Below are 24,027 nucleotides of genomic sequence, written 5' to 3'. Positions count from 1 at the left end.
TTCCCCCGCCGCTGGCGTCCACTCTCTCTCTCTCTGTTGTCAGTCACTTTCCCAGTGAACAGACGGCAGCAGGAGGAGGAGCAGACACTGTAATCCTCCCACTCCTCCCTCTCCTCCACCACCACCTCCTCCACCTCCACCACCCGTCTCCAAAAAAAGAATCTTCAGGCAGGAAAAGAGAAAGAGAAAGAAGAGGAGGAGGAGGAGGAGAAAACCTCGCGGGACACTTCCTCTCCTTCTGGATTTTATAAAAATCTTCATCCACACCCAGACTGATGCGCGCGGACACACGCATCTGACTCCATTTGTAGGTATCATCATCATCATCAGCAGCAGCAGCAGTGGATGGAGATGCGCTGAGAAGGCGGAGGAGGAGGAATTATGATGATGATGATGGTGGTGGTGATATAGCAGGTGCTGCAGGCTCGTGCCGCATTATTGCCTGTCCGCCGCCAGCGACGCCGAGGAGAGAGGTGATGGTGTCGTCGTCGTCATTGTGCCACAGAGGAGGATGAGGATGATGATGATGAGGATGATGGAGGGACGAAGAAGAAGCGGCTGTCTGAGCTCAGGCCGCCCGGATCAGCAGGTTGGACGCGCAGCCTGAAAGAAAAACTAAACCAAAACCAAACCAAAAAAAAGGAAAAGTAAAAAATTAGGTGGAAGTGGATTTTTTTTTTTTTGCAGGTGTGTAAAAGTGAAGATGTTTCACAGGAGCATCAGCAGCAGAGTGTGTGTCAGTTCAGGGTGGATTACAGAGCATCAGCAGCAGCATCAGCATCAGCAGCAGCAGAATCAGCATCAGCATCATCAGGAGCATCAGGCGCATCAGGCCTCCATCTGAAGTGATCAGGAAACCTCTCTCTCATACTCTTTACTTCTTCTCATCGTTGCCTGTGGAAGCAGAAGATGACTCACCTGCAGGCCGGTCTCTCTCCAGAGACGCTGGAGAAGGCCAAGGTGGAGCTCAAGGAAAACCCGGAGACCCTGCACCAGGACATCCAGGAGGTCCGGGACATGATCATCACGCGGCCGGACATCGGGTTCCTCAGGACGGACGACGCCTTCATCCTCAGGTTCCTCCGGGCGAGGAAGTTCAACCACTTTGAGGCATTCCGCCTGCTGGCCCAGTACTTTGAGTACCGGCAGCAGAACCTGGACATGTTCAAGAACCTGAAGGCCACAGACCCGGGGATCAAGCAGGCACTGAAGGACGGGTTCCCCGGTGTCCTCTCCAACATGGACAGACACGGCAGGAAAATACTTGTCCTGTTTGCAGCAAACTGGGACCAGAGCAGGTGATGAAGAGTCTGAGGGTTTGAGGAGATGATGGGAAGTCACTTTTATGTGACAGTCCAAAAATAAAAAGCACCAGCGTGTTCTTTAAAGCGCACAAATGCTTGTCACTGCAGCTGTAAACCGTTTTAAAGTCCAACTGAACCAATTTTAATTCCAGTTTAAGTCCATTTTTATACCAGTTTAAGTCCATTTTTATACCTGTTTAAGTCCATTTTTTGTACCAGTTTAAGTGAATTTTTGTACCAGTTTAAGTGAATTTTTGTACCAGTTTAAGTGAATTTTTGTACCAGTTTAAATCCATTTTTTGTACCAGATTAAGTCCAATTTTGTTCCAGATTAAGTCCATTTTTGTTCCAGTTTAAGTCTATTTTTTGTACCAGTTTAAGTCAATTTTTCGTTCCAGTTTAAGTAAATTTTTTGTTCCAGTTTAAGTAAATTTTTTGTTCCAGTTCAAGTTATTTTTTGTTCCAGTTTAAGTCTATTTTTTGTACCAGTTTCAGTCCATTTTTGTACCAGTTTAAGTCAATTTTTTACCAGATTAAGTCAATTTTTTTCCAGATTAAGTAAATTTTTTTACCAGTATATTTTGTGGATTTTTGCTGGACGACAATAAAAGTTTCACATCGGTCAGTTATTGAGGTAAATGTTAAAAAAATTTAAAGGTAGAATTTTGCCCGTGAGTGAAAATTGAAGTAAATTGAGCTTTTAAAATGCTTTATGGACAGCAAACGACAAACATTTGTCCAAATGTATCAGAAATGAGTCATTTTTGAGTCAAGGAGACAAAACATTCTATTTCTCTACCCTACCAAACTGAATGTATGTGCATGTTTTGTGTGTTTTTCCCGCCTCAGATACACGTTTGTGGACATACTGCGAGCCATCCTCCTCTCACTGGAGTCTATGATCGAGGATCCCGAGCTGCAGGTCAACGGCTTCATCCTCATCATCGACTGGAGCAACTTCACCTTCAAGCAGGCGTCAAAGCTGACGCCCAGCATGTTGCGACTTGCCATCGAGGGGCTGCAGGTGAGACGCTTTTTATTTGCTTCTCCATCAGTGGTAGAACTTGGTACCTGCTGGTTTTTCAGTTCCTGCTCTGATGACGTTCCAAACTGAGCTAAGCCGACATTAAAATGGGATGCCGACAGACTGCCGGCCACTGATTGGTCAGAGAGTGTCGTCACTCTCAAAGCGAACAATGCTGAAATCCGTGAAAACCTACGTTAATCTTCAACACTCAGCAAAGGAAATGTCTAAAATCTCCATATTTGAGGAGTCTGGCGTATTTAGCAACAGCACTGCTATAAGACAGCGATCGATCGTGAGCTGAATCACGACCACGTTCAGTGGTATTTCAGCTCAGTGATTGTGTCTCTGCTCATGCAGGAAGTACTGAACGCTTCTGTGAACAAATCTTTTTTTTAATCGACTGATTCAAATGATTCAGTTACAGCGAAAACAACGGCTTCACAAGTCACTCGTTTGTGTCGCGGCGGAAACCACGTTGCGGTCGTGCTACGACCAGAACTAGCTTTGTTCTTGTTCTCGTTCTTACCTCCAGAAAAATGACTTTATTCTCACAATATTACGACTTTCTTTTAGAAAGAAAAGGTTTGTTGTTGCTGTTGATTGTTGAAAATCTAAATATCAGTTTCAGCTCCACACTATAAAATAACCTCTCCCCCATATTTACCTCCGCATCTAAACGTCTGCAGGCAGCTTCAGCCCCGACAAAGACGTTTTATGTTTCCTGTCAGAGCTGAGGAGAAAAGCAGCCTCTTAAGTTTTACTCAACCCTGACGTACGATTTCTCTCTTTGTGACGGCGGCAGGAAAAAAAAAAACACGACAACCTTGTCCTCTGCAGCGCAGTCACAGTGTAAGAGCACGTTGAGCTCCTTTAAAGACAAATGGAAGAGAATAGCGAGGTTTCCGTTGAGATTACGCGCTGCTGCCTGATGATGCAGAAACAGAAGAGCAAACAGTTGTCATTTTGGTTTTCGTTCACTTTCGGTTTTTAATCTGGCGCGGCGTACAGAAGGAAGTGAGTGTCCTGGGACAAACGTGTCACAGGGTTCGTGTTGGATGATAAAAAAAAACTCGCGTTTCCGTAAAGGTTTGGGACGCGTTCCAAAAATGCAATTAAAACTAGAAATCTGTTATTTATTGAGTCACTTGAGCTTTAATTGAACAGATAAATACACCGAGAAAAGATTTACTCTGTTTTTATTCACAAAGATAAATGTGTGTTGCAAATATGATAAAATAGAACGTGATGCAGACGCTTTTCTGCGACACAGTTCCAGCACGACTCGGCTTGGCTCGACTCTACTCGACTAAGTTTTTTGGCTTTTCCATCAGCGATAGTACCTGGTGTTTTTTTCAGTACCTGCTCTGACGAGGTTCCAAACGAGCCGATGTCAACAGACTGCCAGCCACTGACTGGTTCAGTCTCACACTCAAACCTACGGAGTGTCCAACCAGCGAGCCCGGAGAAAACCCACGTGCACACTGGGACAACCTGCAAACTCCATGCAGAAAGACCCTCACAAATCTGGGTCTTCTTGCTTCAAAGGCAAGAGTGCTAACCACTACTTCCTCCACGTTCATAATATCGCAAAAAGATTCAGAGAACCCGAGATATTCTCAGTGGAAACTGCTGCTGAATGTGCGTGAACATCGTGAAAATGAACATGAGATGATTTAAGAAAACTCTGTTTTGATTGTTCTTGTCACAGCAGAACTTGACTATATTTAGAAGCCATTTCATTGTTTCTCGCACGTTTAAATATCCTTCATTCTCAATGGTTCCCAACTTGGGGTTCAGTCTGAGAAACGTTGAAGTACCAAAGACTCACTGGTGCTCAAAAAAAAGAAAACACGGCAGTATCTCAAGAGTTACCTCAGTTTTTATCCATATTTGGCGTGTGTGTGCGTGGACAGGGTGTGTGTGTCCTGTTGGACACAAGCACGAGCGGGAACCAGTGCTTTATTCAACAAAAAGTGTCCTGGGCTTGATTCAACACTGAGGTTCTTTGTTCTTTGGTGCTTGTTGGGTTTTTTCCAGGTTCTCCAGGTTCTCCAGGTTCTCTGGCTTCCTCCCACAGATTTGAGGATTGAGGAGGCAAACTGGACACTCTAAATTGACTGCAGGTGTGAGAGTAAATGGTTGTGTGTCCCTGTGATGGACTGGCGACCTGTGTAGGTGTGACCTTTCACCTTATGCCGCATATGTCAGCTGGGATTGACACCAGCGCCCCCTGTGAGGGGGGCATCATGTGGAGGTTAAAGCCGCTGAAGCACATTTTCCCTCCAAATTTTAGTTAGTTTTGTGAACACACAATTCAGTTTCAGTGAGTCATCTTTATGTCCGTGCTGTTTTGTTTTGTGAGTCATCTCTTTTTTCTTTTCTCCTTAGTTTTCGTGAACTATAATAACCTCAGAATCAAGGCCCCGTGCTAGCGTCCTTTGGTGCTTGTCGGGTTCCCTCTGGGTTCTCCAGCATCCTCCCACAGCCCAAAAAAATGACATAGTGATTGTGTCAGTGAGTGAATTATAGTTTTCCTGTATTTGTGACTCCGCCTTACGCCTCGTACATCAGCTGGGATTACCTCCAGCTCCCCCCCTCCTGTGGAGGATACAGCCGTAGAAAATGGACGGATGGATTGTTCAGCCCTACTTTGTGTGTTTAGTGTTTTTTGAGGCGTGAAGTTGTGCAGCAGTCATCAGGTCCGTCATTAGTGAAGTGATTACAGGGAAAAGACCTCACAGAGACCTCGTCCTCCACCGACAAACAAACTAACAAAAAAAACAGGCAATGATGATGGAGGTGACGGTGAATCATTTGCCAACTTCGTGCCGCGCTCCATTAGTCAGAGAGAAACGTGAAGGGGAAATGTTTTCAGGCGGAAAGTGTTGAGTGAGGCGCGGCGCGGTCTGAGGAGATTATCTGAAACGCTGGTGATGAACGACAAACTGTCACTTTCAATCTTTAACCCCTTGCTCAGTTCACCCCCTTGCTCAGTTCACCCCCAGCTTTTATTTATTTATTTATTTATTTATTCATTCATTTATTTGACTAACGATGATAAGTTTAATCAGCTGAGAAATGACAGTATAATTATGGGGTGTTTTCAGCATTTTCATTCATGTGTCCATCAACACATATTTCTATATTCTTTATGTTTAGAGTCAGAGTTTATCAGGAGTGTGACGATTATTAATCAACTAGAAAGATAACACAAGTCCTTTATTAGATTTACAGTGTCACAGCAGTGAAGACAGTAAAGATAAAAATACAGTACATAATACAGAAAAATATTAACTAGAAAAAGTGAAAATATACAGTATGGGCTTGATATTTACAGCATAAACCAGGGTTGAACATGATTTATTATATATGTATATGTATGTTGTGTTTATGTAAAATTACAAGGTAATAAAAGGTTTATTGACATCTTTGAAAAAGGGCAGGTAAATCATTTTTTACTAAGGAATACGTTTTATTTTTGTTTTGTCTTAAAATATTCACATTTAAGAAGCTGAAAGATCAGTTTATACTATAAATATTATAAATATCAAGCTCATACTGTATACTGTACATTCTGGAAAACCTTTTATAGTGGTGTTGTTAATATCTTTCTATATTATGTATTTTCACACATGTATGAAATGCACGTTTATTATTTATTATCTTTATCTTTACCGTCTTTGCTGCTGTGACACTGTAAACTTTTATCTGTGAAAAGTGATCTCGAAATAAACTTTACTCTCTCACTTACTTCACAAAATACAACACAACTGTACGTGAAGCAAAGAAACAACGAAACAAAGATTTAAGTCAATACATGTTTTTCCTGCACAGACTTTGATATTTTCCCCCCTCCTCCTCCTCTTCCTCCTCCCCCTCCTCGTCCACTTCCTGTAAACATAATTTTTCTGCTCTGTCAGCGCAGAGTTGAGGTCTTTCTCTGCCAGGGGACAAAAAGAGACGAGGGAATATAAATCAAACTGGTGCATCACGGTGACGACACCATATACAACGCGCGTGCGTCTGTGTGTGTGTGTGTGTGAGACGGTTCTCCAGACACAGATTAGAGCCTGAATTATTGATGGAAGCTCTTATGCCGAGTCCTGAGTCACTCCCTGCTGCTGCTGCTGCTGCTGTTGCTACTGCTGCTGTTGCTACTGCTGCTACTGCTGTTGCTGCTGCTGCTGCTGCTGCTGCTGCTGCAAATGTGGGAAAAACACATGTATTTCAGCCAAAATGTACCACCAAAAACCTCTGTACCTGTGCACCTTCCGGCTCCTGTTGCCCTATTTCTGACTCTGTCTAAGACTTGATGAGAAAAGTTAGAATTATAATCATATTATTGGATTCTCCTCAGGGAAATAGACCCACATGAAAATAGCTATATTAAATATGAAAATGAAAAGACTTATTTTAGAGCTGCAGCCATTATTCCATTCATCGATGACTAAAGTTCAATCAGAGAGTTTTCGGAGAGTTTTCAAATGTTTATCATCTCCGTTTTCTTTGTTCCGTATAACAAAGAAATCGTTAAAACTGAGTCATTTGTGGTTCGAGACTTTTTACAACCAAACAAAGAGAAAATATTCGACAGATTAACTGATTATGAAAAAAAATACACAAACACACGTGCAGCACAGTGTGTCGGTGTGGAGATCAAAGCAGAAGTAAAAACACAGTTACAGCAGATTCCTGCCGTTCGTGTTCTCCAGAGGCGTCGGCACTTATTACAAAGCCCAAATACTCTATGTGACAGTATGCTTCTTTCTGTTTGTTTGCTTTTCATCTCATTTCCTCCGAACCTCAGCGTCTGCTGCTGCCGCTGCTGCCGCTGCTGCTGCTGACGAGTTTAGACTGTGGTACAACAGGACTTTTTATAAAAAAACAAACAAACATTTACATGATAAAATGATGTGTGTCAGATTAAGACACACATGGCCGGTGGAGTGGCTCAGTGGTTAAGACCCGTACCCTGTGTGCGAAAGACATCATGGTCGCAATGGTCTCAAGTTCGACTCCACCCCTGGCTGATTGTACTCAATTCTATTGTAAATCACTTTGGATTAAAGCGTCTGCTAAATGACATGTAATATAATGTAAGACCAGTGGAGGCTCATTTCAGGATGTTATTTATACATAAATCCTACAAGCCAACAGCTAGAACAAGGAAACATGATTTTTATTTACAGTGTAAGTATGTACACGACGAGCAGCTGTTTGTTTACACACTTCATCACAAACTCCTCATTGAGGCAGAAAAGGGTCCGCTGTCGTGTTTGTTTCTGCAGTGCTGTCAATCAAAAACTGACTCCACCTTTTAGACTGTTCCTCCAATCATTACACAGAAGCCCAGCATCTGTTCCCGCCCACTGCTCCATTGACTCCTAGAAACTACTACTAAAACAAGTAAACTACCAGTAAAACTACTACTAAACCAACCAACTACTAAACTACCAGTAAAACAACTCCTAAAAGTAAGACTAAACTACTACTAACCCTACTAATAAACTACTACTAAAGCTACTTCCAAACAACTACTAAACTACCAGTAAAACAACTCCTAAAAGTATGACTAAACTACTACTAACCGTACTAATAAACTACTACTAAACTACCAGTAAAACAACTCCTAAAAGTATGACTAAACTACTACTAACCCTACTAATAAACTACTACTAAAGCAACTTCCAAACTACTACTAAAGCTACTTCCAAACTACTACTGAACTACTACTAAACCTACTACTAAACTACTACTAAAGCTACTTCCAAACTACTACTAAACTACCAGTAGAACAACTCCTAAAAGTATGACTAAACTACTACTAACCCTACTAATAAACCGCTACTAAACTACCAGTAAAACAACTCCTAAAAGTATGACTAAACTACTACTAACCCTACTAATAAACTACTACTAAAGCTACTTCCAAACTACTACTAAACTACTACTAAAGCTACTTCCAAACCACTACTGAACTACTACTAACCCTACTAATAAACTACTACTAAAGCTACTTCCAAACTACTACTAAACTACTACTAACTCTACTTCCAAACTACTACTGAACTACTACTAAACCTACTACTAAACTACTACTAAAGCTACTTCCAAACTACTACTAAACTACCAGTAGAACAACTCCTAAAAGTATGACTAAACTACTACTAACCCTACTAATAAACTACTACTAAACTACCAGTAAAACAACTCCTAAAAGTATGACTAAACTACTACTAACCCTACTAATAAACTACTACTAAACTACCAGTAAAACAACTCCTAAAAGTATGACTAAACTACTACTAACCCTACTAATAAACTACTACTAAAGCTACTTCCAAACTACTACTAAAGCTACTTCCAAACTACTACTAAACTACTACTAAAGCTACTTCCAAACTACTACTGAACTACTACTAAAACTACTACCAAACTACTACTGTGCTCTTTCAGTCGAAATTGTAAATTAAGAAATTTCTCAAACATCGTCCGATTGACGTGATTGTGAACTTGTGAACTTGTTACCAAAAATAGACGTAGAACGTATGTAAGTCTGTAGTTTGTCATGTTGAGCACTTCAGTAGATTTTGTCCTCTGTGGACAGTCCAGACTTTGGGGACAGTCCAGACTTTGGGGACAGTCCAGACTTTGGGGACAGTCCAGTCTCTGGGGACAGTCCAGTCTCTGGTGACAGATGGTCCAGTCTCTGGTGACAGATGGTCCAGTCTCTGGTGACAGTCCAGTCTCAGGGGACAGTCCAGACTTTGGGGACAGTCCAGTCTCTGGTGACAGTCCAGTCCTCTGGGGACAGTCCAGTCTTTGTGGACAGTCCAGTCTCTGGTGACAGTCCAGTCCTCTGTGGACAGTCCAGTCTTTGGGGACAGTCCAGACTTTGGGGGCAGTCCAGTCCTCAGAAGTATCTGCATGATGAAACTCTCTGTGACTGAATGGTTCTTCGTGTCGAGTGTCTCCGTCCTCTCGGCAAAGGCGTCTTGTTTAGAGTATTATGGGATTGTCAGTGTGAGTCTGGACGTCTCGCTGAGCCTCGTTTAAATAATCTGTCACTTCAGTGGAGAAAAAAGCAAACGCATTGTCAAATATTCAAATCTGATCCGACTGGCGAACTTTCTTATTCCTGAAAATCTAATGAGCAGCGAGAGACGAGTTCAGCGAGGACGTCCTCGTGTCCTGACGCTGACCCTCGTCTTCAGTCCACAGACTTCTGCTCGTCCAGTGCAGGCTCTGTTTCCATTTTGTATGCTCTCATAAAAAAAGAGTCTTGAGAAAAGAGGAGGTGAGAACATCTATGACTCAAATTTATCCCGTGTTAATCCTCCAGATTACAGTGGTTCAAAGGGATTAAGGATCTAAATCTGCGAGACCCTTATTTTTGGGGTTCTTTTAAAACTTTGAAAATAATAAAATAATCCTGTGAACTTTTTCATGTCTGATATCATAATCCGGTGTATTTACAGATTATCAGTCCGACGCAGCTGTTTTACATCTTTTAGATAAATGACGTATATTTATGAAATATTTCAATGTTCTTGTGTGTTTCGCTGTTTGTTGCTTTTTTTCCTCATCAGCTTTTTGTTGTACAGCAGTTGTTTGAGAGGTGCTGTATCAGATTAGAGGTGAGATATGATGAGATTGAGTTGAAATGAGGAAAATGAGATGAGATTAGAGGTGATGAGTTGAGATGAAATTATGTGAGATGAGGTGAGATCAATTAAGATGCGATAATACAAGATGAGATTAGATGAGGAGAGATGAGGTGAGATGAGATAATGTGAGATGAGGTGAGATGAAATTATGTGAGATGAGGTGAGATGAGGTGAGGTGAGAGGGGATATAGTCTTTACTGTTGCTGCTTCCTCTGCATGTTAAACTGTCAGACAAACGTCTTCACTGTCGTGTTTAAAAATCCACTTTTCCTCCTTGGCTTTGACCCAGTTATGAGACGTTGTTGAGGACTCGTTGAAAAACCACACGTTAAACATATGAACTTTTCTCTTTGACGTGTGAATGTTTCACGGCTGTAAACACCGTCCGTTGTAACCTTCTTTCTTCCGTGCGTGTCGCTGTTGTTGTTGTTGTTGTTGTTGTTGTTGTTGTTGACGCCTTGTTCCCCGTGATACGAATCACGTCGTTAATGTGACGAGTCACAGCCTGACGAGGTCTGACCTCACATCAACCGCCCGCCACTCACAGTAATGAATGAGGCGCCATGGATCTACGACAGCTTCATGCGCGCGTGTGTGCGTGTGTGTGTGGTTTTCTGCTCATCGTCACGTGAACTGTCTGTCTGTCTGTCTGTCTGTCTGTCTGCTGGATTTGGCTCAAATGTGGGGACAGATTGACCTTGATGATTAGTTTGTGGTCATGATCCTGATCTGGGATTTTTTTTGTCCATTAGGCTTAAATTTTTAGGCCAAGTCAAAAATTGAGGTTGAATTGAGGTTGCTTGTGAGGAAAAGTCCAACACTTGAGATTAATGACACACAGGGTGGGGACAGCGTTTGTCCTCTAACCAGGAGGTCAGCAGTTCTCCAGATTCCCTCGGTCCAGATCACTTGAAGTGTCTTTGGGCAAAAACTCTGAACACGTTAATGGCAGGACTGTTGTGTAAATGACTTACTGTGGCCGTTTATTCCACTGAATTATGCTTTTTGTAAACTGGATTAAATTGAAGTTAAACTTTAGTCGAATAATTCAAATATATGGGCTGTCACTTTGTCTAAAAATCAACTTTAAATGAATATTACGTGACATATTGTTTCCTTGAGAACATGAAATGTGATGTCATTTTTTCTACGTGTGTGCGACTTCCTGTTCCTGTTAGTGCTGTTGTTTTTACGACAAAAGAAGAAGAGAAAACACAACATAAATGTGTGTATTTGACAGAATAACCACAAAAACAACACGATTTTATATAAGATCCCCCAAAACTGATCAGTCAGTTGTTTTGACAGGAAGCAGCATGGTTTGACAGGAAGTGGAGATCAATTAGTCTCACTGCCTGTCCTGTCGCTTGACTCAGGTAGAGCTAACAGCTAAGCTAACCGGTGAGTCAGCAAATACATGAATAATAAATGAATGAATGAATGAACGATTAACTACATAAACAACATGATTTTATATAAGATCCCCCAAAAACTGTTGTCAGTTGTTTTGACAGGAAGTAGAGGTAGAGTAGTCTCACTGGCTTTCCTGTTGCTTCACTCAGGTGGAGCTAACAGCTAAGCAAATTTGTCCCTCACTTCCTTGTTTACGATAAAGAACCCAAAATACTTCTAATGTGTTGAACTTTAATGTTTTTTTGGGGTTAAATTCTTTTACCTGCTTGCCCCAAGTTTGAACGATTTCCAAGTTAATTGTTTCTCTTTTTACCTCTCCTGTCCTTATACACATTGTAGCGTAGCTACGTTTAAGTAAGTTAGTTCAGAGCCGGAAGTGAAGAGCAGTGTGCGAGAGACATGTGCTGTGGCTGCAAAGAGTTACTAAATAAATCTAAAGAGAGAACACGTCTGCTCGTCACTTGAGAGTGTTATAATATATATATGTATATATATGTACACACACACAGATTAAAGGCATAGTCTTGAGTTTTTAAAGGTTGCGTTTGTGCCAGATTCACCTGCTGTTCACACTTCCCCAACGTTCAAAGACACTTTAGTTACCTCAGTAAGCGAAGGCACGTTTAGATGAAATATGTGATTTAATGTGATCGTTTAGATGCAGGTGTGGAACTGAAATTTCCATCCGAATGCAATTTTTTAATTTACATTTGAATTTGTCTTAACAAACTCCACAGAGAAAATCAACCATTTTTACGTCACAGTTAAAAAAAACTTTAGTTTGAATGATTTTAAACTGAAGGAGGAGCCTGAACAAGATTTGCATGATATTATGTGTCCTAGAATATTATAGTCTGGCCAGAAGATGTGATGTGATGAACGTGTCAAACCCCCGGCTGTTCTGGTAAAATTCTAGTGGATTATAAACTCAGAGTAAAGGAGATTCCACATCACACACACACGTATGTATATATATACATGTTTGAATTTCTGCTGTCGTCCTCTGGTCTCTGTCTCCTCGTCCTCTCCTTCTGTCCCCACTCACTTTAGTTTTCTTCACCCTCCCCCCTCTTTCTTGCTCTCTCTCTTTAATATCATCATCCTCCCCTCCCCCTCCCTCCCTCCTCTCCCTCCCTCTCCTCTGTCACTCCATCATTGTTCACCACAGACGCTTATTTGCTTATTTGCGCAGACGACGGCGACAGCGATGACGATTCTTCTTTTTTGTCGCCTGAAACAGAATTTGAGTCCAAAAATGAAATTGAAAAATGAGATTCCTCTCAAGTGTAAATGTTTCTTAACGTCATCTCCACCAGCTGCCGCTCTCATGGTACGATATGCTTCGTCCTCCTCTTCCTCCCTCCTCAGCTCACTCCCACTACAGCCCACCCTTGCTACGTTGCCACGGCAACCTGTCGGCCTGCCGTGCGATCTTGCTCTGCCCTCTCTCCTCCAGATGGGCTGCCTTTTGTTGTGTCGTCCCTGTGTGTGTCTGTGTGTGTGTGTGTGTGTGTGTGTGTGTTTCTTGGTCCAGGCTCCTCAGTGAGCAGCTGTTCTCACTGCGCCACGAAAAAAAACCCCCAAAAATCATGTAAATCTATTACAAATGTGTGATGTTTTATTAATCTGGTCCAGACGACGCTTAGAAGAAAAAAATAATTCACTTTCATTTGAAAACGTAATCAAACAAAGTGAAAAATGTCTTCTATGTTAACTATCTAAAACTTAGAAAATAAAGCCAAACGATTTTAAATAAATATCTAATTGCGATCATTTTTGACTGAAATTGCAATTTTGATATGAGTAATTACATAATTAAATACCGACGACGGGAATCCATTGAACAGTGCCTGTGTTCTTAAATTGTCACTTAATTGCCACAACTCCAGCACTTTGTTTGTCTATTTTACTGTATTTAATGTTGTGTAACTGTGTTTATTAACTAGGACGTGTGCTGCTCACCGTCGTGAAAGAGGTCTTGATCTCAACAGGTCTTTTATCTGGTTAAATAAAGTCGGCCGGCCGACGTGAGACGTGAGACATAAGACGTGAGACGTGATACGTGAGACACGTAAACACACACAGGACATGAAGGAGACGCTGAGCTGTGGTGACTGCACACTTTATCAAGCAGCTGTTGAGTCAGAGAAACGTGATCACACCTGCAGCTGAAATTAAAAACCTGCGTTTAAACTCACACAGAGAGAGAGAGAGAGAAGGAGAGAGAGAGAGAAGGAGAGAAGGAGAGAGAGAGAGATTCATCTCCCTCCTCTCGTCCTTCTCTCGTGTGCTGAGTGAAGTTGGCAGCGTGTTCAAGAAAAACCTGCAGTGGATGCACTTTATAACTCTGACCTCTGTGTGTGTGTGCGTGCATGTGCGTGTGCGTGCGTGCGTGTGTGTGTCTCCACAAACCTTCTGCAGACGTGAGACGATCACAGTTAATATTTACAACAGAAAACTAGAATTATCTAATTTGTCTGATTTGGTGTAAAAAAAAAAATGTGATGACACACTTTTCCAGACTTGTCCTAATTCTGTGCAGCTGACACACTTTTCTTTTTCAGAGTCTTCTTCTTGTTCCTGCATTTTATTTTAGAATGAAACAAAGCTGCACGTGTTTTACTTCACCGTAGAAACCAGTTATTGCAGGTGATTGTTTTGGCAATAATTTCATGTTGAAATTACTAATTTCATTTCAAATGTTTGCCTCATTAATACGTGTGGATATTAATAATAAAAAATATTCATTTTCATAAATCACTCCAGAGTAAAGATATATATATTTAAATGATAAGATGATAGAATATTTATCTTTTGAAAGAAACGTTGTGAGCAGAGATGAAAATATCAAACCAGCCTTTATTCAAGTTCACTCAGAAACACGCTGCGTCATCTCCCCGGGCTACACTTTATATCCTGAAAGAAAAAAGCACACCAGTGGTTTCTCCTTTCTTGTTTATTCCTCTTTCTCTTTGTCTTCCTTTTTTTCCCGGAAGACACATTTGATCATCTTAACAAAGTGCAATTCCTTCACGTTATAAGCCCTTTATTTTACTTTAATAACCAGGAACTTATCAACTGTGCGCTTTGTGTTCCCGCTGCACCTCAAAGTTCCGGAAAACGACACTCTGCGACACCGCGGTTTTTCCAAAAGTCCAAATGAAATGGGAACAGTTGTGGTGGAAAACAAAGGGGGCGAGGTTTGAATCAGTGGAGGAGAGAGGAAGTGATGAAAACGACAGACTTTTATTTGTCTGCCGTCACCTTTACTTCCCGTCAACCTTTGCTGTAAATGAACACGCTCGGCAGCGAGGATCCAAAAATAACCCTGTTTGCTGAGGATCGACATTTAACGCCCTGAAGCCAAACATGACAGAGAAGACTGAAGTGCTCGTGCAGAGAGAGGAAAAAGCACTGACAACATCTTCTGTCATGGATTTTTATGAGATTTAACGCCAGTTTAATTGTACACGTGTCCTGTTTGTGTTCATCTGTATTTACTTTTCGGGGTTTTTTTAGGTATTAAATCATGTTTTTCACTGATTCTCCTGCAGTTTGTGGTGGATGCAGAGATACGACAAGTGTCACTCTGTAAAAGGGAGTTTTAACATTGGCTGCCTCTTTACAGTAAAGTGGTAGACAATGTTTACGGTGGTGTCGTAAAAATACGTACTCCCAAACTATAGGGGGAGCTCTGTTTAGAAAAAGGCAGGAAAAAGTGACGCGACTTGCAAAATTCGGCTTTAATTCAAGGAACGTCCGCCTGTGTGTTAATCCCATAACTGACAGGCGACTTCCTGAGGGCACTTGCACTGACTGTGGTGGCGTTCGGACGAGATCGGTAGACGGATATATCGCTAAACGAGCCGCTTCTGCCCCGTCTATCGCACAGTTTATCTCATCTATCAAATACAAGTGTATCATCTCTTTAAATATTTTAGTAATTCGTAGCCTTTTATAAGCATTTTATACGTACGTGCTTTTCGAGAGCCCGCCATCTTGCGTTGCCATTTTCTACAGAAGCCCAGAAAGACAAACCAGCCAGATCAAGCATTTCGTGTTTGTTTGTTTTTTTATTCACATATTTGATAAGAAGTCTAAGACAAATGGGTAGAAATGCGACAGATATGTCGCTAAACGAGCCACTTTTACACTAACTGCCACTATATGTGGATTGAGTCAGTTTAACTACAGAACAATTCAAACAAGCCTTTATCTTCTTTCCTCCTCATCTCTCCTTCCATCTTTCCTTCACTCTCTGACCGTTCTCCTGGTTTATCCCCCCCACACACACACACACTTTCAGCTGTTTCATGTATAATACAGCAGGTCCTTCCCTGCATCAAAGGGAAACGTGTGTGTCGGTGCAGAGGGGGCGGGGCCTGAGCTTCACAGGAGTCCAGAGAGATCTGACGTGGCCGTTTGAATGAAACTTAGTGTTAGGACACATTTTTCTCAGCATCTGGGATCATTTCATGTCATTTCTACAGTATTTGAGGAAATATCAACAGCAGTGTGGGAAAAATGAGGTGGCATCATCAGGGTTTGAATCTTTCAAAAGCATCGAGCAGTAAAAAAAAAGAATCAGTTATAATCCTAAAGTTTAATATATATTTTTATTTTTACAAACAAAAACAGGAGTATTACCTTTGTTAACAAACTTTTTTGTAAACAACATTTTAATCACCTTTTCATGATGTCATCTGACATATACAGTAGTTTACCTTTGCTCTTAACTCCATAAAATGCCAGGACTCTTCATTATGAAGCTTTGTGTGTCCTGCAAATATTTCACAATAAAAGCCTTGTTGGAAAAAGTAAAAGGAATGGAAATGGGGGAACAGAAATACTGGAGTGCTTTTACTTTGAAGTCAGGGTAGAGGACGTTTGTCATGCATGTGACGGATAAAGACATTGATGAGCTGTAGGGAAGGGAAGTATAGTGAATTTGTAAAAAAAAAAAAAATCCACTTTGGGAAAAAGATTGAGAGGATCAGTCACTGCATCAGGGTTTGAGCTGAAGCTCATTGTCTGACGCTGCTTCCACGTCATCAAACAAGGTGTTTTTTATGTTTCGATTCCCCTAGAGGCAGAAATGACATGCGTTTTAATGAAGCAAGTTCCTGAAAGAAAAAAGAGCCCTGGACAACTGAGAACTTTTACCTTACACAGCAGTGAATGGAAACACACATTAACGCACATTTTTGAGACTTAGTGAGAAACTTCAGAATTTGACTCAGCAGGTTTAAGACTTCAACAGATTCCACCGTGTTGCTTCTAACACACGTGTTTTAAATCTGATGTTGCTGTTCAGGAAAGGATTTATGTTCTCGGGACAGGTTCCACTTTGAATTTAAAAAAATAGATATGGATTTTTATTTTCACAGACGAGCGAGTTTCTCAAAGGTCAATCACGGACTCATTACGGCGCTGAATTAAAAAAAAAGTCAGGAGGTCGTCAGAATCAATAGGAATCACAGGGCTTGGGGAGAGTGAATTAAACTGTAATGTGTGTGATTCTGTGGACCAAAGTGTTGCACAAGCAGGTCGCTGCATCTGTGCTGCACCGGCACTGATGAGTCATAGTTGGACAAATCTGGACACACCTCAGAGACTCTCTGTCTCACTCACATCCTCTGCTAACAGCTCCACCTACAGGTCAACTGATATGGATTTTTTTTCTACAGCTGATGCCGATCTTTAGAAATAAGCACAGCCGATGATCCATTAATTTCTCTCTAAATTATATTTGATATGTGATTGTATGTACTTGTTTTGTATTCAGTAAAATACAAAAAATATTAAAACTGAATAAAAGTATTCAGTTTTAATCATTTCTCTGTGATACGAAGCAAAGAAACCAGAGCATAGTCACATTTAAGAGGCTGAAAAATGAATTTATCGATGATCAAAATAGTTGAGAACGGCATCATTTCGAGGTTTTGAAAGACATGTTTTCAACATTTCATGGACCAAACAACTAATTTAACTAACAGATTAATCACTTATGAAAATAATCAATAGTTGCAAACGTATTATAGATTAAATGTACAAAAAATATCGTAATAAATCACAATTAGATTTGATATAAAGTCAGACAATTGGACAACTTCCCAAGTCTGAGATAATTGATTTATTGGCCGTGCAAGACTAACTCCACCTCCGTAGGTGGCGCTGTATCTCTCTATAAGCTAGTGCATATCAAATCAGTTTCCTGTTGACCTTAACGTTACAGAAAAACAAACAGCAGTGCCGTAGTTTATATGTCGTCTCCTTCTATTTTGGGGTCAAAGACCAGGGAGGACATTTTGGTGCATGTGCAGAATGCCCAGTCCAACTCCAGTCCAATTCTAGTCCAACTCCAGTCCAACTCCAGTCCACTTCTAGTCCAACTCCAGTTCAACTAAGCATATACATGCAGGAGTAATCAGACTATGAATTGCATTATCCAGGTATATCAGTCTGACTTAGACAAGCTCGATTTTGGTCTGACTAACATGTTTACATATCATTAAGAAAAATGAATTATTGTCTTACTTCGACTCAAATCTGACTTTAAACATTCATGTAAAAACACTGAGTGTTAAACATTTAAATGACAATAATCCCTACGTTAATCTCTGCTGTTTTATCAGAATGCTGTGTCACCACACTGCTGCATCGCAGCCAAATGATTACACACACACACACACATTGAGTGGAGGGTAATTATAATAATTGCATCCATAGTCCTGTGAAAGTCTGTCTCCGTCTGCACACTAACCTGTACCAACAAGGACTCATTTCCCCCGGGCGCTGTTCGCTGCGCCGACTCCAAAATAGACCGAACCATTTCCTATTCACGACGAGATTAGAGTCCATTTACAAAACTAATCTAATGAAAAGGGAGCGGGAAGTCACAGAGGTAATTTTTCTTCCCCTGGAAAAATCCTCTTCGCTCGCTCTGTTATTTGTGAGGAAACACAGGAGTGCGTGCTTAACTTTGTCACGCGAGTTCTCGATGTTTGAGGTCGCGGGGTCACGATAAAACGATTAATTTTTAATTTAGGAGGATTCATTTTTAATGCCACTGTCGCTCCTCTTGGGCTTCCGTAGTTAAGATCCCTGGAAGTCGGGACATTGTTTGAGGCCAGTACAAAGTTTGCTGAAAAAATATATTTTTGTTGTTGTTGTTTCAAAGCTTGTATTTTAAACCTAGAGAATTTTCCTAGAGAAATTTTTGAATGAGCTTTTCCTCTTTTAATTGTTCTTACTTACCTGTTTGTTTGTTTGTGTTTCTAACAGGACAGTTTTCCTGCCAGATTTGGAGGAATTCACTTTGTGAACCAGCCGTGGTACATCCACGCTCTCTACACCGTCATACGACCCTTCCTCAAAGACAAGACCAGGAAGAGGGTGAGTCAGACTGTGAAAATAAAATCATAAAATTATTTTCACCCTTCGACGTCATGATGCTAATGTGCTCCGTCTTCCTTCCTCGCGCAGATCTTCATGCACGGTAACAACCTGAACAGCCTCCACCAGCTCATCCACCCCGAGATCCTGCCGTCAGAGCTCGGTGGAATGATGCCGCCGTACGACATGGGCACGTGGGCGCGAGCGCTGCTGGACCATGCCTACGACGAGGAGACGGACTACTGTCCGGAGTCCTACACGCTGTCTGTACAAGACCTGGAGAGAGACCTGGAGAAAAACATGTCCCCGAAAACCATGAAGAGGTCGGTGTTAACGTTTTAAGATCTATAAATCTGTACGATGCTGCTGTGATGGAAGTTAGCTACATCATCAGCTACATACCAAGTTAACTACGCCATCAGCTACTTCATTAGCTACTTCATCAGCTATGTCATCAGCTACATACCAAGTTAGCTACTGATCATTAGCTGCAATGCAAGTTAGCTACATCATCAGCTACATACCAATTTAACTACATCCTCAGCTGTGACACAAGTTAGCAACTTCATCAATAACATTATCTGCTGCGATTAAAGTTAGCAACTTCATAACTACATTATCATTACAACGCAAGTTAGCAACATCATCAGCTACATACCAATTTAACTACATCCTCAGCTGTGACACAAGTTAGCAACTTCATCAATAACATTATCTGCTGCGATTAAAGTTAGCAACTTCATAACTACATTATCATTACAACGCAAGTTAGCTACGCCATCAGCTATGTCATCCGCTACATACCAAGTTAGCTACGCCATCAGCTACTTCATTAGCTATGTCCTCAGCTACATACCAAGTTAGCTACGCCATCAGCTACTTCATCAGCTATGTCATTAGCTACATACCAAGTTAGCTACGCCATCAGCTACTTCATCAGCTATGTCATCAGCTACATACCAAGTTAGCTACGCCATCAGCTACTTCATCAGCTATGTCATCAGCTACATACCGAGTTAGCTACTGATCATTAGCTGCAATGCAAGTTAGCTACATCATCAGCTACATACCAAGTTAACTACATCCTCAGCTGGAACGCAAGTTAGCCACTTCCACTTCTTCAGCTACACCTTGAGCTGCAGCACACGTTAGTGATATTTTCAATCCCCAATTGAATAGCATCATCTTTTACCGTGGCGTCTCTTAGCAATTAGCCATAATGCAAGATGGCAACAACATTAGCATTCGTGAGAAAATTTTTTTGATCGGTAGACCACTGAGCCTTTATCGTAGTGCGACAGTGCTGTTTACCAAAATCACCATGATTGATTCTTTCGTCTGACAGATGATCACAGCCCCAAATCGTACAATTAACACTGCACTTTTTTGTAAATTCATATCTGAAGAAACCGAAATAATTTTGATAATTTTCCGTCATTGTTTTTTTTGTCGTAAATATCAGCAGGTTTGTGTGTTAATGTAAAAAAAAGCCGTGTTAAACTAATGTTGCATTTGTGCATCCACAGAATATTAATATATTACCATAGTAATTATGTTATCTTTGCATAATTAGAGTAAACAAATGATGATCATGGTGCTAATGTGTAGATTTTATCCCCCCCCCCCCACACACAGAGACTCATTATGATGTTTCATTCAGCTGCAGAGGATTAACATGGTGGAACTAATTTCACCTGATCATTATGTTCATTATTTAACTACTCAACAGCAAAAATAATGATATGACCTGCTTTGGTTCTCGACTCAGATGAAGTCATGTGATGAAGTTTTCTTCTTCAGGTTTACTGAGTGTATTTACATTTTACATTTACAGAGAAAGCAACATATTATTAATAATATTAATATACAGTTAAATACATTTTGAATAATGTGTGATTTTAAGAGGTGTTTTTTTTGTTGTTGTGGATCTTGAGCTCAGATCTTGTTGTTTTGTTTGGCGTCGTGTGTGTGAGTGTTTGACATCGGCCTCCGTGCTGCGTGATTCGCTGTGACAGGAAATCATCTCACCACTGTGTGACACCGATACTGACTCCACACGACGAGCCACGACAGCAGGCTGTCGCTGCAGGGCAAAACACATCCCTGACAATTACAAAACAAACTCAAATCACTTACAAATGAACTGACAATTACAGTTCACATGATGAGAGTCATGTCACATCTTTATGTCCATATGCAAGTATTTCATCAAACATTATCACTTAAAACCAGTGGGTGAAACTGGGTATAATCTATCGAACTGTTTGTTTGTTGCTTGCCAAATAGTGAGCCCACATGTCTCATTGGTTCATCAGTGTACTCCGTCTTAACACCTAAATACTATTACTTCAAATAATACTACAGTAATATTACTTCAAATAATAGTAATACTTGGTATAATAAATAGTTAGTAAGCAGTACCAGCATCTTGTCAAATAGTGAGACAGCATTGATGAGTGAAAACTGTGTTTAAATACCTAATAATAAGCCAAAATCCATTATTATGGCTACAACTTTTGATTGATTTATCTTTTATTAATCTACTTCTGCACATGTATTAACTACTTTAATACTCAATTTATTGCCCAGTTTGTCTAAAATTTAAAGGCCTTGAGCTTTAAAACTATCTGTGAGTGAGGTTTTTTAAATGTTTTTCTGGCAGAAATAGTCCATTTATTTCTTTGAATGTCCCTGGTTTGTGCTCAAAACAAGACGTTTTCATCAATCAGTTCTGTTTAGTTCAGTTCGGCTTTATTGTTTTTATTAGCTTTATTAGTTTATTGTCCCAAAATAACCAATAAGAACAATTTAAAAAACATGACTTAAAGCAATCTTAATCAAATTTGTGAGATGAAAAACACCATAAAAATGAGAACATTGGCAATTTTTCACAATTTCCTGACATTATATGGACCAAATAAATTCAATCCAAACAGAAAAACCAAGCGTCACCCGGTGTTGTGTTGATTTGTCCCCGCAGGTCTCAGTCGGTGGTCGAGCCCGGCGTCCTGAAACGACCAGACAAAGTCAAGAGCGAGGAGGACAACATGCAGCCGCTGCTGTCGCTGGACTAAACCATCCCCGAAATCCCCAATCCAATCAGTATTTACACACACACATTAACTCTCCTGTGGATTTTTGTGTGTGCACACACTGTCGGCGACACACACTCCACTCCTGAAAAGGCGAACGCTGCTGCTGCTGGATTCTCGTTTCTTCCACAATTTCAGAAAGGAACTTATGTGAAGCAGACAAATTGGACAAGTGGGACGTTTCCTCAGACTGAAGGGGCTTCTAATGGTGTTCTTGCTATATATATTTATTTATTTTGATTATTTGTCAAGTGCCAATTGAAAAAAGACAAAACAAAACTGTAAATTAACATCTTTAAATAGTCCAGCAGGAGCGAGGAGGCGTCAGGTCGAAGACGTCCACAGAGAACTGTGAAGGTGCCACATACTGAATGTGTGAAAGCACCATTTCCTGCAGTTGTGAAGTGTGCGGTCGAGGATGGATGTGGAAACCTGGAGACGGACATCGCTCTTTAAAGAGGGGCTTGGGGGCTGCAGTTTTCCAAAAGCTGCCATTTTTTTCCCCCATTCTCCCTCTCTTACCTTCTTTGTACAGAAAGTTGAAGAAACGGCAAAAGGTTTCGCCTCAGGATCACAAGTTTGTTCAGTCTCCTGGAACTAAAACTGTCCCACAGGCGGGCGGGTGGGTGGTTTAACTGGGAGTTAACACAGTGTTAACCAGGAGGAGTTTGTGGGTTTGTTGGTGTCATTCCTGTGAAAATAATATCCAAACTCTTAGCCTCTTGGATAAGCAAACACCCCTTTACGGTAAGAGTTGACTCTATGAAATCATCCTTTTTTTTTTGTTTCGCGGCCATTTTCCTCCTCCTAACTGACCCTTGCGTTCCAATCAGGGCTGTCACTCTTTCCAAAGATCTATTTCAAACGAATACGGAAAACGTTAAATCCATCAAATCTATTCGGCTTTCCCTTTGCCCGCACACAATTACAAAACCTTTCAGTCTTATGCTACGTTCACACCGGCCATCGCCTCTATCATGCCCCAGGAACAATTTAGTGCCGGAAGCCGACATATTTTGGCCCTAAGATAATCAACCTTGGCTAACATCAGATGCATTGTTGCACGTCTGCAGAGACGAAACCACCGTCATGCGTGGTTTCACAACACCATCCCGAGCTGGACGCAGCTTGGTGAGTTCCACCATTTACTTCAGGAGCTCCATATTGAAGCGATACTTCCGCATGAGCAGACGAAACGCCTGTAGTTGGTATCACTTGGAAGTCGTCAAATTTGTTACTCGTCATGCAAAAGCATAGCTGGACGCAGTTCCCATCCATACAGAGTAAACGGTGAAACTGGCCAGAGTCTGGCCACCGGCAATTACGTCACGACATCTGGAGAATCATTTTACTATTTACTATTACTATTAGTCACGCCAGCTTAATCACTTCACGCTGCCCGCCTGTAGAGCGTCAATTGGGTCGAGCTAACAGCTAAGCTAACACGTGAGTCAGCCGTTACTTTGCCATTTGTCGTGGTAGAACCTGAAATGCCTCCGCTCGCCGCTTTTCAGATACTTTAAATGTCCACTTCATCTTTTTTAGCCCCTTAGTAATTATCATCACTCATATTGCCAGGGACTTGTAGTGTTTTTTTCCACTCATACATAAAATGTGATGTCACACACTCACTGGAAATAAGTCAGAGGAAGAAGAAAACAACAAGAAAATCATGTAGCTTAGCGACAACATTACAGTCGTCACTATTCCATATCTTACTTCGTTCTGACATTCAAATTCAACTGAGATGGGATGATTTTAAGCAGTTAATAAAACGAAATGTAACGTAGTAAATTAAATGTTTTGAAAAAACAAGGTTTGCTAAAAAACATGTAGGGCTAGCAGCTAGGCTAATGGTCCAGAAGTAAACATGTATGATAGTGTAGGACATGACTAATTCTGAAATAGTGAGTCGATGTTTTTATAACAATTAAAAACAAGATTTATTACAGGGCGCCCTCTTCTGAACCACAGGGTAATTACTTCAAATAGTCTGATGCGCATTTAGGCTGTTGATTTTTTATCTTTAAAGGGATTTTTGAGGTTTGAATGTGAATTTCCCCCTGGCAAGTTACAACGGATACCCAAATTTGCCGGTGAAAAGGTGACAGCCCTTTAGTCCACACGAG

At 41.0% G+C, this 24,027-nt stretch overlaps 1 protein-coding gene across 1 annotated transcript; it reads left to right on the top strand.

The window, feature by feature from the left end:
* The first annotated feature begins 34 nt into the window (after nt 1-34).
* clvs2 (clavesin 2) lies at nt 35-22,334 on the top strand. Its single transcript, XM_058614054.1, has 5 exons — nt 35-1,298; nt 2,154-2,328; nt 18,696-18,806; nt 18,897-19,129; nt 21,787-22,334. The coding sequence occupies exons 1-5, from the start codon at nt 910-912 to the stop codon at nt 21,878-21,880; spliced, it is 1,002 nt and encodes a 333-aa protein (XP_058470037.1). The 5' UTR covers nt 35-909; the 3' UTR covers nt 21,881-22,334.
* Nucleotides 22,335-24,027: the final 1,693 nt, after the last annotated feature.

This window comes from Solea solea, chromosome 17, assembly GCF_958295425.1.
Source record: "Solea solea chromosome 17, fSolSol10.1, whole genome shotgun sequence".
Lineage (NCBI taxonomy): Eukaryota > Metazoa > Chordata > Actinopteri > Pleuronectiformes > Soleidae > Solea > Solea solea.
Note: the sequence above shows the minus strand (reverse complement) of the source record. Positions and strands in the feature narration are given on the sequence as shown.